Consider the following 12,598-nt stretch of genomic DNA (forward strand, 5'->3'; position numbering starts at 1 on the left):
AGAAATAACTTACAGACATATTACTGTTTACTATAAAAAAAAAAAAAGAACTACTGGGTGACTAAAAAAGGACAAAGAGAAGGGCAAATGCTAATAATGAAGGGGTTGAGTGATCTTGTTGCACCTGATACATTAGAAAATTACAAGAAACAGAGGAGGAACAGAGGCAGGACTCAGCGAACACAGAAGAAACAAATACCAGACCGGTCTCACAAACAGGATGAGACATTGGTGAGTACAGAGAGCATGAGTAGAGGAACCCCAGAGCACCAGGTCTCTATCACAGCACCCAAGAAGCAAGCAGGTAAGAGGCTTAAAGCTAGATGGAGACCTATAGCACCCAGAGGTAATCAAGGTGAGAGCAGGACGCAGGAAAAGGGGCAGCCTGGTGCTGGCAGGGGGCATACCTGGGCCAGAGCCCCCACAGGTCCCAATGACCAGCCTTGGGGTTGGAGGGGGGTTCCAAACGGGACATCGTATTCCAAGGTATCTGGCCAGCTCCTCTGCAGTGTGGTCAGGCAGGCCATGAGCACACTCAGTGCACAGTACTATAGATGTACTTTAGCATCTCCTCCTTACCAAATAGCTGCCTGCCCACACTCCCTCCTGCTTCCCTTTCAAGGCCTCTCCCTAGGTCTTCCAAGCCTCTAGTTCACCTTGTCCAGAATGTCATATAAATGGAGTCACATAGCATGTGGCCTTAGAGGTATGGCTTCCTTCACCTGGCAAAACACATGTAAGATTCATCTCTGTTGTGGCATGAACCATGCATGCAACCTGCTCACCGTCCCATCATGTGGATATACCAGCCTGTCTATCCAGTTGTTATCTGGTAAATGCTGGGTGAGTGCCAGTTTTCAGTGGTATAAAAAAAAGATGCTGTAACATTCAAGTGACCATTCACCTTCACTTTCTGGGAATACTTTAGAATAAGGATATGCAGAGGTTTTGCTTTTTCATACTGTGTTTCTTCCTTCTCAGGCAGATCTTTCCATTTATGTCTGTGTATGTGTGTGTGTGTGTGTTTGTCCATCTGTCTGTTCAGGAATGCAAAGAGAAGGAATTACGCAATAACCCTAGGTAAAACTAAAAAGTCAGCAGCCTTGGGATAAATAGTAGGCAGACAGAGTACTACTCCATCCAGCAAATAGTCCTTACCTTCTCTCAGCAGCTCAGTTTTCATGCAGTAATCCTGCTTAGTTTCCCCCTTGGCCGGCACTGCCTGCTTTAGAAATAAAACAAAAAGCTGTCAACTTGGATACAGCAAAGATGGACTATGCAACCTACTAGCATGATTTCCCTAAAACAAATCATAGTTACAAAACTCACTATCAGATTCTCAGGGTTGAGTTCTTCAACTGACAGCACAGTTACCTGTAAGAGGATCATTCCAAGGGGGAAAAACGAAGTAACATGTATCTGTCCTCTATAGAAGAGCCTTAATATACACCTAAATAAGGACGAGGACTGGTTTTGGGCACAGAAATGGCTGCCAATAGCATATAAACAACAGAAACTAAATACATCAGAGTCCTCAAATCAATGGCCCTTGGCAGCAACAGGTGCATCAAGAACTGCACCTTGGATCCTATGTACCATCTTTCTTTTTTTTTTTTTTTTCTTTTGTATTTTAGGGAAGGATCAGGTTGTTCAAGGTCTTACTACTAGATCAGACTAGTAGGGATCTGTCTGTTTACAGCCTCCCAAGAGATGGGATCCTAGGTGTGTGCACCCAGTCTCAATCACCATCTCAGCTCATCCTGGGGGTGGGAACCCTGGGGATCGAACCCCAGGCCCCTGTGCCTGCTTACAGGTGCTTTAATCCACTGAGCTATTTGGCCGGCCCTTTGTACCATCTTTCTTAAGAACCAAAGCTCCTGAAGAAATGGCCTTTGCCAGAGTTGGGCAAGCCATCTATAAATTGAGTTAAGAGCACCATGAACTGCCCAAGAAAGAAAGTGATAAAAGAATGACAGACTTGTCATGAGAACACAGCAAAGCCAAATGGATCTCCTACAGCTATGATGGTCACTATGAAGTGGCTCCAAGCAGGATTTATATTAACCGATTATGGGAGCAATCTTCCTGTTTTTCATGTTTACTTGTGAGTTTGCCGTACGTAGGCTGAGGGCTACAGACTCATAGTAAGTGAACCTGTGTGAGTCACTGGTCCCACTGAGGCTAGTAATGGTGGGGGAAGCCAAGAGGCCTCAAAGAACAAGGCCACAGCTAAGAACACCTAGCTCTACCCTTAATTAGCTAGATAAAGACTGTAACTACAGGCATCTCACTGTTAAAGGCCTTCCAGGAGACAAGACAGTTCACCTAAATTAACATAATGTATTACTTGGAGAAGTCCTTGAAGGGATTCCCAAGTCCTACCCAGATTCCTGCATATTCTTCAGCAACATCCCCACCAACACACACACACACACACCCTCCTTTGTTTGAAAAGGGCTGCTCAAACTTTTTTCTAAACCCCAGAAAATATTTGTGAGAGGGTTAGAATCCTCCCAGAGCCCTAAAATCATACCATTTGTCTTGCTTATTTAAGCTTTTTGTGTCCACTCAGTTTAGAACCTGTAGGCCTGATCAGCTCACAATAACTAAGGGTGTTATTAATCCAACAAGCTAAATCTGGTAAATTAGAAAAACAAAAAGGAATGATGGCAGTAATAGTTTGTAACCCACTGAACACAATGAGGACACCATGAGTCCATACTAACATTAAACAGATGGCTGATTAGTAAGAACATTGCCACCATGAACACTGATCATGAAACCTCAGGCCATACCAATGCCTGTGCTCTGAAGACTAGAAGTGTCTGCTATCCTCACAAAGTGACAATAGACATGATACAAGAACCACTGTGAGGTTGTCTTTAGCCACAATCACCTCATTCCCACAAGACACACTGAGAATCTCCCCAAATAAAAGTTAGTGATGAGCACACCTCCCAAGACTCTAAAAAGCCTAAGAAAGGCCATAGCCAAGGTCAAGCTCAAAAAAAGGGGTAAGACAGTGTCTCAGTCACTTTTCTGAAACTGAGACACAATGTTTGATACTCATAACACACAGGAAGAGAGGTTCATTCTGGCCCTCAGTTTTGGTACACAGCCAGCTGGCTCCAGGGCAAAAATGTCATGGAAGAAGGGTCTAGGCCCAGGATTGCTGTCCATTCCACACCAGCCAAGAAACAGAGTGAAGGGAGGAGCCAGAGAGAGATGCACCCTCCTAGGTCACACCCCTAGTGACCTGCCTCTTTCAACCTGACTCCAAGCCTACCTAACAGCAAGTTCATCTGCTCAGCTCATCAACATATGAATCTGGTGAATACTAAGCCCTACAAGTCAATCACCTACACACAAAAAAGAATTTTGGAGGAGTTTAGATCTAAACCATAACAAAGTACAAGAACAAGTAGTTCTTCCAAAGCTTTGGTGCTACATGTTTTTCAGTCATCAAGAATTTTTTAAAACACCAGGTGCGGTAGCACACACCTATAATCCTATCACTCAAGAAGCTAAGGCAAAAAAGAAGATAGCTCTGAGTTCAAGGCTAGTATGAAAGATATAGCAAGACCCTCTCAAAAAGTGTGGTGGCACATACATGTAATTCTAATACTCAGGAAGCAGAAAGATCACGTTTAAATCCCACCTGAGCAACTTAGTGAGGCCTTGTTTCAAAAATAAAAACAAGGGGCCAGGGAGATGGCTCAGTGGAATAAGTGCTTCCCTGGCAAGCGCAAGGGCCTGAGTTCAATTCCCAGTTCTGCAAAAATAAAATAAAAACAAAAACAAAATTAAAAAGAGAAAGGAAGAGAAAAGGAAAGAAGGAAAGAGAAGGGAGGGGATAAAAAATAAAAGGACAGGACAGGACTCTATGTCTGCCTGCTATATGTATGTATGTCAGACTGGAACAGAGGACATTCACAGGATAAAAAACAAGGGGTAGTGAACCAGGAACCATGACTAAGTGTGAAGTTTCCATCTGCTTTTGTGACACACTAAATGTTAAAGAATAAAGCTCAAGTCCAACTTCAAACTCAGGTTGAAAAGAAATTCCTTTTTTTTTTTTATTTTATTTTTTTCCATAGTTTTATTGAGAAACAAATACCAATGAGACAGTTTCAAATCAAATTGGTAGGACAGTTTCAGTGAAAAGAAATTCTTAACCAGAACTTGGAATTCCTAGAACTGTGAAGCTTTTTGTCTTTCTGATGTAAAATTCTAAACAAAAACATAAGTAAGGTGAAAGAAAAGAGTAAAGAGAGCTTACTAAATGGCCACAATGAAAATTTACACAAACTAAGGTAGGTGAGGTCCAGGACCCATGGCTGGAGTATCTACCTAAGAACACCATCTCTCTATTAAAATACAGAAATTCAGAGTTCAAAAACTCTACTTAAATATTGTTTTAAAAGGAAAAATACTGCCAGGTATGGTGAGACACATTTGTAAATCTAGCACTGGGGGAAATCACCCTGAGTTCAAGGCCAACCTGGGCTATGTAGCAAGGCCCTATCTCAAACCAAGAGACAGAGACAGCTCATTCTCTTCCTATGTGTCCATATGCCTTAAGCTAAACCACTGGAAAATTCTCAGAATCCACAAACGTACCTCAGCCTTTTAAGCTTCTCTCTAAAACACAGAGTCCAAGACTTTCCCTAGGGATCCCAGGGTCAAGGAGCACTCCCTGCTTCTAGGAGCAACTCAGGAGCTGCCAGGCTACACACCTGTCACACACACCACATTCTGCCAGTCAATGAAAACTTAACACAATTTGTGGCAGCTGAGTTGACACAGCAACACTGCGTTCACCAGCGTATGCAGATTTTCAGCTAGCATCAACATGAGAACCAAGCAGAATGTGTATAATGGCAAAGATTAACATACTACTCACGGTATGTGTGAAGGTACACATATGTGTACATAAAATCTACTCAATACATAATCAGAACGGGTCTAAGTGATAAGCCATGAGTTTGTGGCCAGGTTGAGTTACATGGTGAACTCAAGGCCACCTAAACTACAGAGTAAGACTGTCTGAAAAAAAATAAAGAAACATAAAGAATAAGCAAAAAGAACAGCAAAATAATGGAGCCCACTTACCCACAGTTGATATGCCAGAGTTGGCTTAACTATCTTTCTAGAAAATAGTGTGCTGCTCTTTGGGGTTTTTTGGTTTTTTTTTTTTTTTAATTTTATTGATTTATTTATGTGTGTGTGGCCAGCTCAGCCCACCAGGGGGCTCGGCTGGCTGGCATGTGGAGCTGGGGGATCGAACCGCGGTCCCTGTGCTTTGCTAAGCTTGTTCTAAGTAGGTGCTTTAGACCACTGAGCCATCTCACCAGCCCCGTGTGCTACTCTTTGAATGGCTATGTTAACATATTAAAGTACTGAAGTGGCTGGAGAAAGACAAAAAATTCTCAATTTATGAAACTTTTTCTGACCAAGATACAGCTCAGCCCAGCAATTGCCTGGCAAGCACAAGGTCCTAGGTTTGATTCCCGGGACACATACCCCTCAAAAAAAGGAAAAAATGAATTTTTTTCTTTCAGGGCAAAGTGGTTGCTTTACACACACACAAAACCTGAGGGAAAAAGTTTTCCAGAAAGTGAGGCTAAACTTTGCCCCAGGCTGGATGAGCCATAGGCCCACTGCATCCAGCTCCCTGATGGAGACACAAAACACAAACACAAAAGGCTGGGAAGACAGGGAATGTGAGGAAGAGAGTATGTGTGAAAATGGTGGAGAACAGGAAAGGATCTGTGTACAAGGCCCACTGCCTTCAGTGAGATCTGGTGTGGGCATTTGTGTAGGTGTCCACTCTCATGACTCAGAAAGTCTGTCTGGCCAGATAACACAGAGCTCCTATCAGCATTTTAATCCCCAGTGGGGATGCACATTTAGATAATCTAGATTTTATTAATGATTGAAATGCTCTAAACTTAACTATAAAATAAGCACACAATAATCACTTAAAACTTAACACAACCTGTAAGTAAAACAAAAGCAACATGTACAAGTTTCACTTGAATAAACTGGAGCTCACAGGATGTCACTGCTTTTCATCTACATGTAGCCATTTCTCCTCTGCCATTTAACAAGACTGATCATCTATAATTTGCCAAAATATGGTTAAAGTTCATTGTAATTGATTTTATATATCGTTATATGTTCGTTTCTACTATACATAAAGTATAAATTATTAGAATTAAGGATGGGGGGGCTCAGAATGCCTTCAGGACAGGTTTGGCTGGCTTGAGTCGTGGGGATCCAACCACAGCAACCTGAGCCTGATTGCGTTGTTGAAGCAGCCACTTAAAGAACTGAGCTAAGGGGCAGGCCCCCAAATTACTAGAATTAAAATCCAGTGAGGCATCCATGTCCCCTTCTCAGGGAAGATTACCACATACTCTTTGAGCTCACCAGCAAGCTCCTCTGCAGCAAACTGAGGCACAACTGCTTAGGAAAACCACCAAGCTCCACCTCTCAGGTGCCCACCTGTCTATTTCTACCCCATTGCTGATTTTCTTCCTTTTTCCAAATAATGTCTGGTGGTGGGAAAAGATAGAAACTCAAGACCCCGCTCCTTAGGAGATACCTAAAGTTCAAAGGCAAATAAGGAATAGGTATCTTTTGGATAAGCTGTATTAAAATTCTTCAAAGACAAGCCAGTGAACGTATCTAAACTATAAATTTAAATTTCAAAGATATGGAAGACAGAAGTAGCAGCTCTAGACTGGATGGGGTGCTGACCTTTGGGACATCACAAGGAACAGATTAGGAGCACAGAGCTCAGTTCCAGGAGATGAGAAGGACCCTGCTCTGCTCTGTCAGGTCTAGACTTGAGCCATCCTGGCTACTCTGCCTACCTAGAACTACTGAACTCCACCATTCACAGCTTTAAACTTCTTCCAAATTTTGCAACTGTCTCTGCTGAGGAAGTGATGCCCACCCCCATATATTTACTGAAGACAGAACACTGTGGTCTTTTGTCATCTAACCAGCCACCAGGAGGCAAGGCAAGGTCATTTACAGCATCTACAAAGGCATGGCTAGAAACACTACCTCAAAAGCAGTTGTTTTACTTCTCCCAGTCAAAACTTAGTATCCACAACATACCCCTACCTATGTATAACATGTCAGGTCAATTGAAAAGAGTCTGTGTTTTAAGAGCAAACTAACAGTAATTATGATAACAGTTCTCAAAGTCCATGAAGCTGTCTGTTTCCACACAGTGCCTACATGTTCTTGGAGGTCAGAGTGAAGCAAGAGAAAAAACCATCACCAGTCCAGCCTCTGTGGGCCAGGCTGTATAAGCTATAAGCAGAGGCCATAGGTACACAAGCCTGTGAAGGAGACCTCAGAGGGAAAAGACACACACACTCAAACCAAAGCTCTCTAGAAAGCTGAGCTCTTAACAAAACCACTAGAGAACAGTTGTGACCAGTTCTAGTTGACAGACACACAATTAGGTTAACAACTCTGAAAGAAGCACGGTCTCAACACAGTCAGACTTACCAAGAACAAGGTATGTACCCAAAGGCAGAACTCCACCTCAGTAATAAGACTTTGCTACCAAGTGCCCTCACACAAAAATGCTTTCCAACTGTTTTCCAAGTCTAGGGCTGTCCAGTTGATTTAGTATGTCAGGTCAACAGCACAGTTCCCACAGGGCAGTGGGCACACAGGCCAGGCCAAGCCAGGCCAGGTCAGCCCAAGGAGCGAGGCAAAGTGTGGCCCTGCAGCACCCCTGTGAGCTGCAAAATCACCCATAAAAATGCAACCTGAACATTGGTCATGATTCTTCTAGATTTTCCAGGAACCAACTCCAACGTCTGCTCTGGGTCCCACACTGCCAGCTCAGGCAGAAAGCCTGGAAAGGCCACAAGCCACACTCCCTTTCTGGCCCTGTGACACAGCTCCTCCCTGGAAACCACACCTTATGGCACAAATAAGCTACTCTGTGCCTGCCCAGAAAGACCATCCTCTTCCACAGTCACTTCCACATTTTTGTGAGGTTTCAAGGCCTGTGTGAATACAGAAACTGCTAACTGCTCCACATAACTCACATTTAAAGGGAGTCAGAAGCTGGGTGTGGTAGTGTGTGATTATACTCAGGAGGCTTAGGTAAGGAGATCACAAATTTGAGCCTAACCTGGACAACTCAACAAGCTCTTGTCTCAAACTTTTTTACTATTTATGGTAGTTCAGGCCTGTAATTCCAGTACTCAGGAGGCTGAAGCAAGAGGACCATATAACATTCAGAGCTTGGGCTACAGAGTAAGTTCAAGGTAAGCCTGGCCTACATAATGAGGCTCTATATCAAAATAACAAAAGTAAATTAATTTTTTCCTCAGGGCTGAGGATGAAGCTCAGTAGCAGAACTCTTATCTAGCATGAACTAAGCCCTGGATTCAATACCCAGTTCTGGGGGGAGAGCCAGAGCCAGTGCAAAGGAATGAGTAATGGATTCCTCCTGAGGAGGGCAGGGCTGCGATGACAGCAGAGGGAAAGATATAATATTCACATGGGAAGCAGAGCCAAGAATAATTTTGGAGTGAATGACAGCCTTCCATCTGTGGCCTCAATAAACTTGCACTCTGACACTTGAGTTGGGAGTTGACTTTCATACAGCACCAGACTGTGGTGGCAAACAGTGAGGAAAGGGAGACCTCACCACTGCTCTCAACCTGTCCTCTGGACTCCAGTGTGACAGGGAGACTGTGAGAAAGATAATCCTTCCTACCAAAATATCTAGCCTCAGGCTCTCCCTCACCCATAGCTCTACACACAGAGCAATAATCTCGTTCTCCACCTCAGAGTGAAGACTGCCCTCCACAAAATTAAGAAAAATGTCAAGCTCAGTCTGCCACAGGCTCCTCTCTGCCTCCAGAAAGTGTAGGTGAAGCCTGCAGGACAGGTAGCCTCCTCAGGAACACAGGAGTGCAAGTGGCTCCCAAGATGATGTCTTCAGCCTGCAGAGCACTCTCTGCCACTCTGATCTCTAGCGTCTCCCCACATCAGTGTGACTAGCTAATTACCAAAGGGGTGGGAAGAAAGAGAATGAAGCTCTTCAACATGATGAAATTCTCCTTTCCCTTTTGTCTTTTCGTCTTCTCCTTGGCAGAAAAAGGAGAATTTGTTCCTAAATTTGGAAAACACAATTGATATCCAAAGTAGCCCCAGATATTGCATTTAAAGAATTTCAAAAGACCAGAACAGATATGTTTCCTTTTCCATCTGCTACTTAGCCCTTAACAGACCCTCTCTGCCAAAAGAAAAACAAAGAAACAAGCCAACCAACCAAGCATGGTGGTACATGACTGTCATCCCAGCACTTGGGAGACTGAGGTAAGCCTGCCTGAACTTCATAGTGAAACCACCTAAAACAAACACAGACACACAGACACACAGACACACACACACTCAGACACAGACACACAGACACACACACACACAGACCCAGACCCAGACCCAGACCCAGACCCACACACACACACACACATCGTTTCTCCATCCTTGCTGTCCTTACCTAGGGCTTTTCAGGCATTGTTTGTCTCCAAAACAAAAAATAAGACTAAGACTGACACAGTCCCCACTCTACCTGTCTCAATAACATGAAACTCATGCTCCTCTCCCAAAGGTAGGGTCTGCGTTCCTCATCCTTTCCCAGGCAGACCTCACAGCTACCTGGTCCCACAGAGTGTGCAGAAACCCTCTCTCCATAACATGAGGCTAGAGCACACCTCATCATAGCTCTGCTATGTTGGTTCTCAGAGATGCCTGGCCATCACCTATGAGCCACCCCACCGGAGCTACTAGTCACCATCAACCACCAGATGTGCATATGAATGGGCCTTTAGATAAACTTAATTCAGTATCCACAGTCTCTAGCGGAGGCTCTAGCCTCAAAGACCAGAAAGTCACCCACCTATTCCAGTTGTTGAGCCAGAAGTAATAGGGCAGTACTATGTAGCAGTATTCTTCCTGCCCTCCTTTTCTTGGCAATCTACTGAGGCCTCACCAGAGGTAACAAATAGCCTGTGTTCTTTACACAGGTCTGGCACACAGAACTCACTGAGCAACCCAACTCTATGCTCAATGGCTACTAAGTTCCAGCTAAATAGCCCTGATCTGCATCTTCAGGAAATCTGACCTACAAAGAAGGTAGAACAAACTTGGCAATGAGTAAGATGTGTTGAGTATGTGGCCTCAGAATACAGAATACAAAGCACAAATGCACAGGCTGTAGGGCCTTTTCCACTCTAAACCCTCTACAATTTATTGACCCAAATTGCTCCTACCAATTTTTTCAGGTCTTCAGAGGTGAAACAAAAAAGCCAACCATGACCAAAACAAGCTTCTTGCATGTGACTGGTGACTGCTGGGCCAGGAGTTAGGGTCAAGAAACATTTAGTTTGACTTTCTATGTAATTTGCTACATAAAGACAGTAGCACATTACATATTTTTTACCACCAATAAATAGGCTAATTTTCTAGTTTAAACATCAGTCTCTTTTGAGAATGTACAGTTATAATAAACATAATTTGTTTTACTAAGAAAATCAACTTACTGAACCTGCCAAGTGACAATTTGCTTCCCAGGGGGGGTCACTATATTATAGCACCATGGGGACTTCCACCTGTATACAATAGTCAGATAGCCTCTCCTGACTCCATGGCAGGCCCAAGTGAGCACTCACAGAGACATGGCTGAGGACACACCTTTGGAAACTTACCCAAACTCACTTTTCTTTAATTTACTTTGTAGCAATTTAAAACAAAAGTTCAGAAATTACAAAGCTGCAGAGCATCTAGAATGCTTCATAGGGCTGGGAAGATAATTCAGTGGTCTAAGTGCTTGCCTGGCAAGTGCAGGGACCCGACTTTGATTCCGGGTACCACATGCCTTGTGGGCCCTGAAATCAGGCACAATGGTGCATGCCTGTATTCCCAGAGCTGGGGAGGCTGAGACAGGTCTGAACTGTGTAGTGAGACCCTGTATCCAATAAATAAATAAATAAATAAGTAAATAAATAAGACTCATAGAAGGCTGGGGTACAGCACAGTGGCACAGCACCTGCCTAGCATATATGAGGCTCTGAGTCTGATTCCAAGCTCAAGGTATGGGAGGGAGGCTCATAGAAGGCACAGAGCAGGCATAGTGCTACATAGATGACTCAGCCCCAGGGTCACCTCTGAATCCAGCAAGAGCCACACTGGCTGAGCATTCAGCTCCACTCCATAAGCCCCAAACCAGCCCACTTCTTCTTTGGTGTTTCCACATCCCCCACACAGGCCTCAGCCAGGCTGGACACACTGCTCATGTCAACATGCCACAGCATCACACCAAAGCATCACTTACGCACCCTGCCATGCGCAAGCCCACAATGTACCTACCACACATCAACACAGATTATCTTGAGTAGTTCCCACATTCAAAAGATACTAAGAGCATTTTCTAGCTTTGTAGCTAGGTACTGTCAGGGAAGAAACATTGCTTAAGATCTTGGCATCTTAAGCAATACTGGCTAGCATTCTGCATGATTCTCATTTTCTGTCATTTCCAAATTCTTCCAGAAACCAATCAGCCTCTCATTAATTAGCTCTGCCTATTTTGTACTTCAACAGCATCAGCAATTTCCTGTGAATTTTTAATAAACTGCAATACATTCATATTGGCAAAGAGAAATTTAAAAAATTCTTTTAAAAAATTTTGTTCCCTAATTCAAAGAAAAAGGGAACAATCAGAGCTAGGAAGATCAGACCATGGTCCATGAGCGGACAGGACAGCAGAGGCCAATATCAAGCCAATACTTACCTGCACAAGGTGACACCACTTCACACCCATCAGCACAGCCATAATCACAAAATGCACAGTAACAAATGCTGGTGAAGACATGGGGGAACTCGGACCCTCGCACACTGCTGGTGAGAGTGTAAAACAGTGCTACCACTATGGAAAAGCGGTGTGGTAATTCTCCAAGACTGTAAGATGGGTGACTAACACCTTCCCTGCATGTCACAACATCCCATATCAAAACTAAATACCCCCCTACCAGAGCCTAACTCTGTGCCCACAGGCTGCCTGCACTGAAATGAGCTGGGGAGGCGGGGGATTTGACCACATGATCCAGAAAGCAAAAGCAGGTCACATTCAAAGCAGGATTAGTCAAACTAGCGAGGAGTGGAAGCAACCCAATCATCCATCCACAAATAAACAAAGAAAATGCGATAAATGTATACAGTGGAATATTCTACTGAAATAGGAAAGAAATCTCTGTAAATTTGCTATTACTTGAATGAACCTTAAAGACACTATGTTAAGTGAAATAAGCCAGGCATAAGACAAAGTTTATATGATCCATTCAAATGAGTCCCTAAAAGAAGCCAAATTCACAAAGATAGAAAGTAGAAGGTATGGGGCTGGAGAGATGGCTCAGTGGTCTAAAGCACCTACTTGAAACAAGCTTAGCAAAGCATAGGGACCTCGGTTCGATCCTCCAGCACCACATGCCAGCCAGCCCCGCCCCCTGGTGGGCTGAGCTGGCCACACACACACACACACACAATAAATAAATGTAATAAA

The 12,598-nt window shown here is 43.8% G+C and overlaps 1 protein-coding gene across 1 annotated transcript in view; it reads right to left on the reverse strand.

Annotated features, from left to right (window-relative positions):
• The window catches only part of Ehmt1 (euchromatic histone lysine methyltransferase 1), a 179,980-nt gene that overhangs the window by 98,464 nt on the left and 68,918 nt on the right, over positions 1–12,598 (reverse strand). The window contains 1 exon segment of the mRNA XM_004640343.2: positions 1,159–1,225. Within this exon segment, the coding sequence (XP_004640400.2) occupies positions 1,159–1,225 (67 nt within the window).

Source organism: Octodon degus, unplaced genomic scaffold, assembly GCF_000260255.1.
Source record: "Octodon degus isolate 3935 unplaced genomic scaffold, OctDeg1.0 scaffold00123, whole genome shotgun sequence".
NCBI classification, from domain to species: Eukaryota; Metazoa; Chordata; class Mammalia; order Rodentia; family Octodontidae; genus Octodon; species Octodon degus.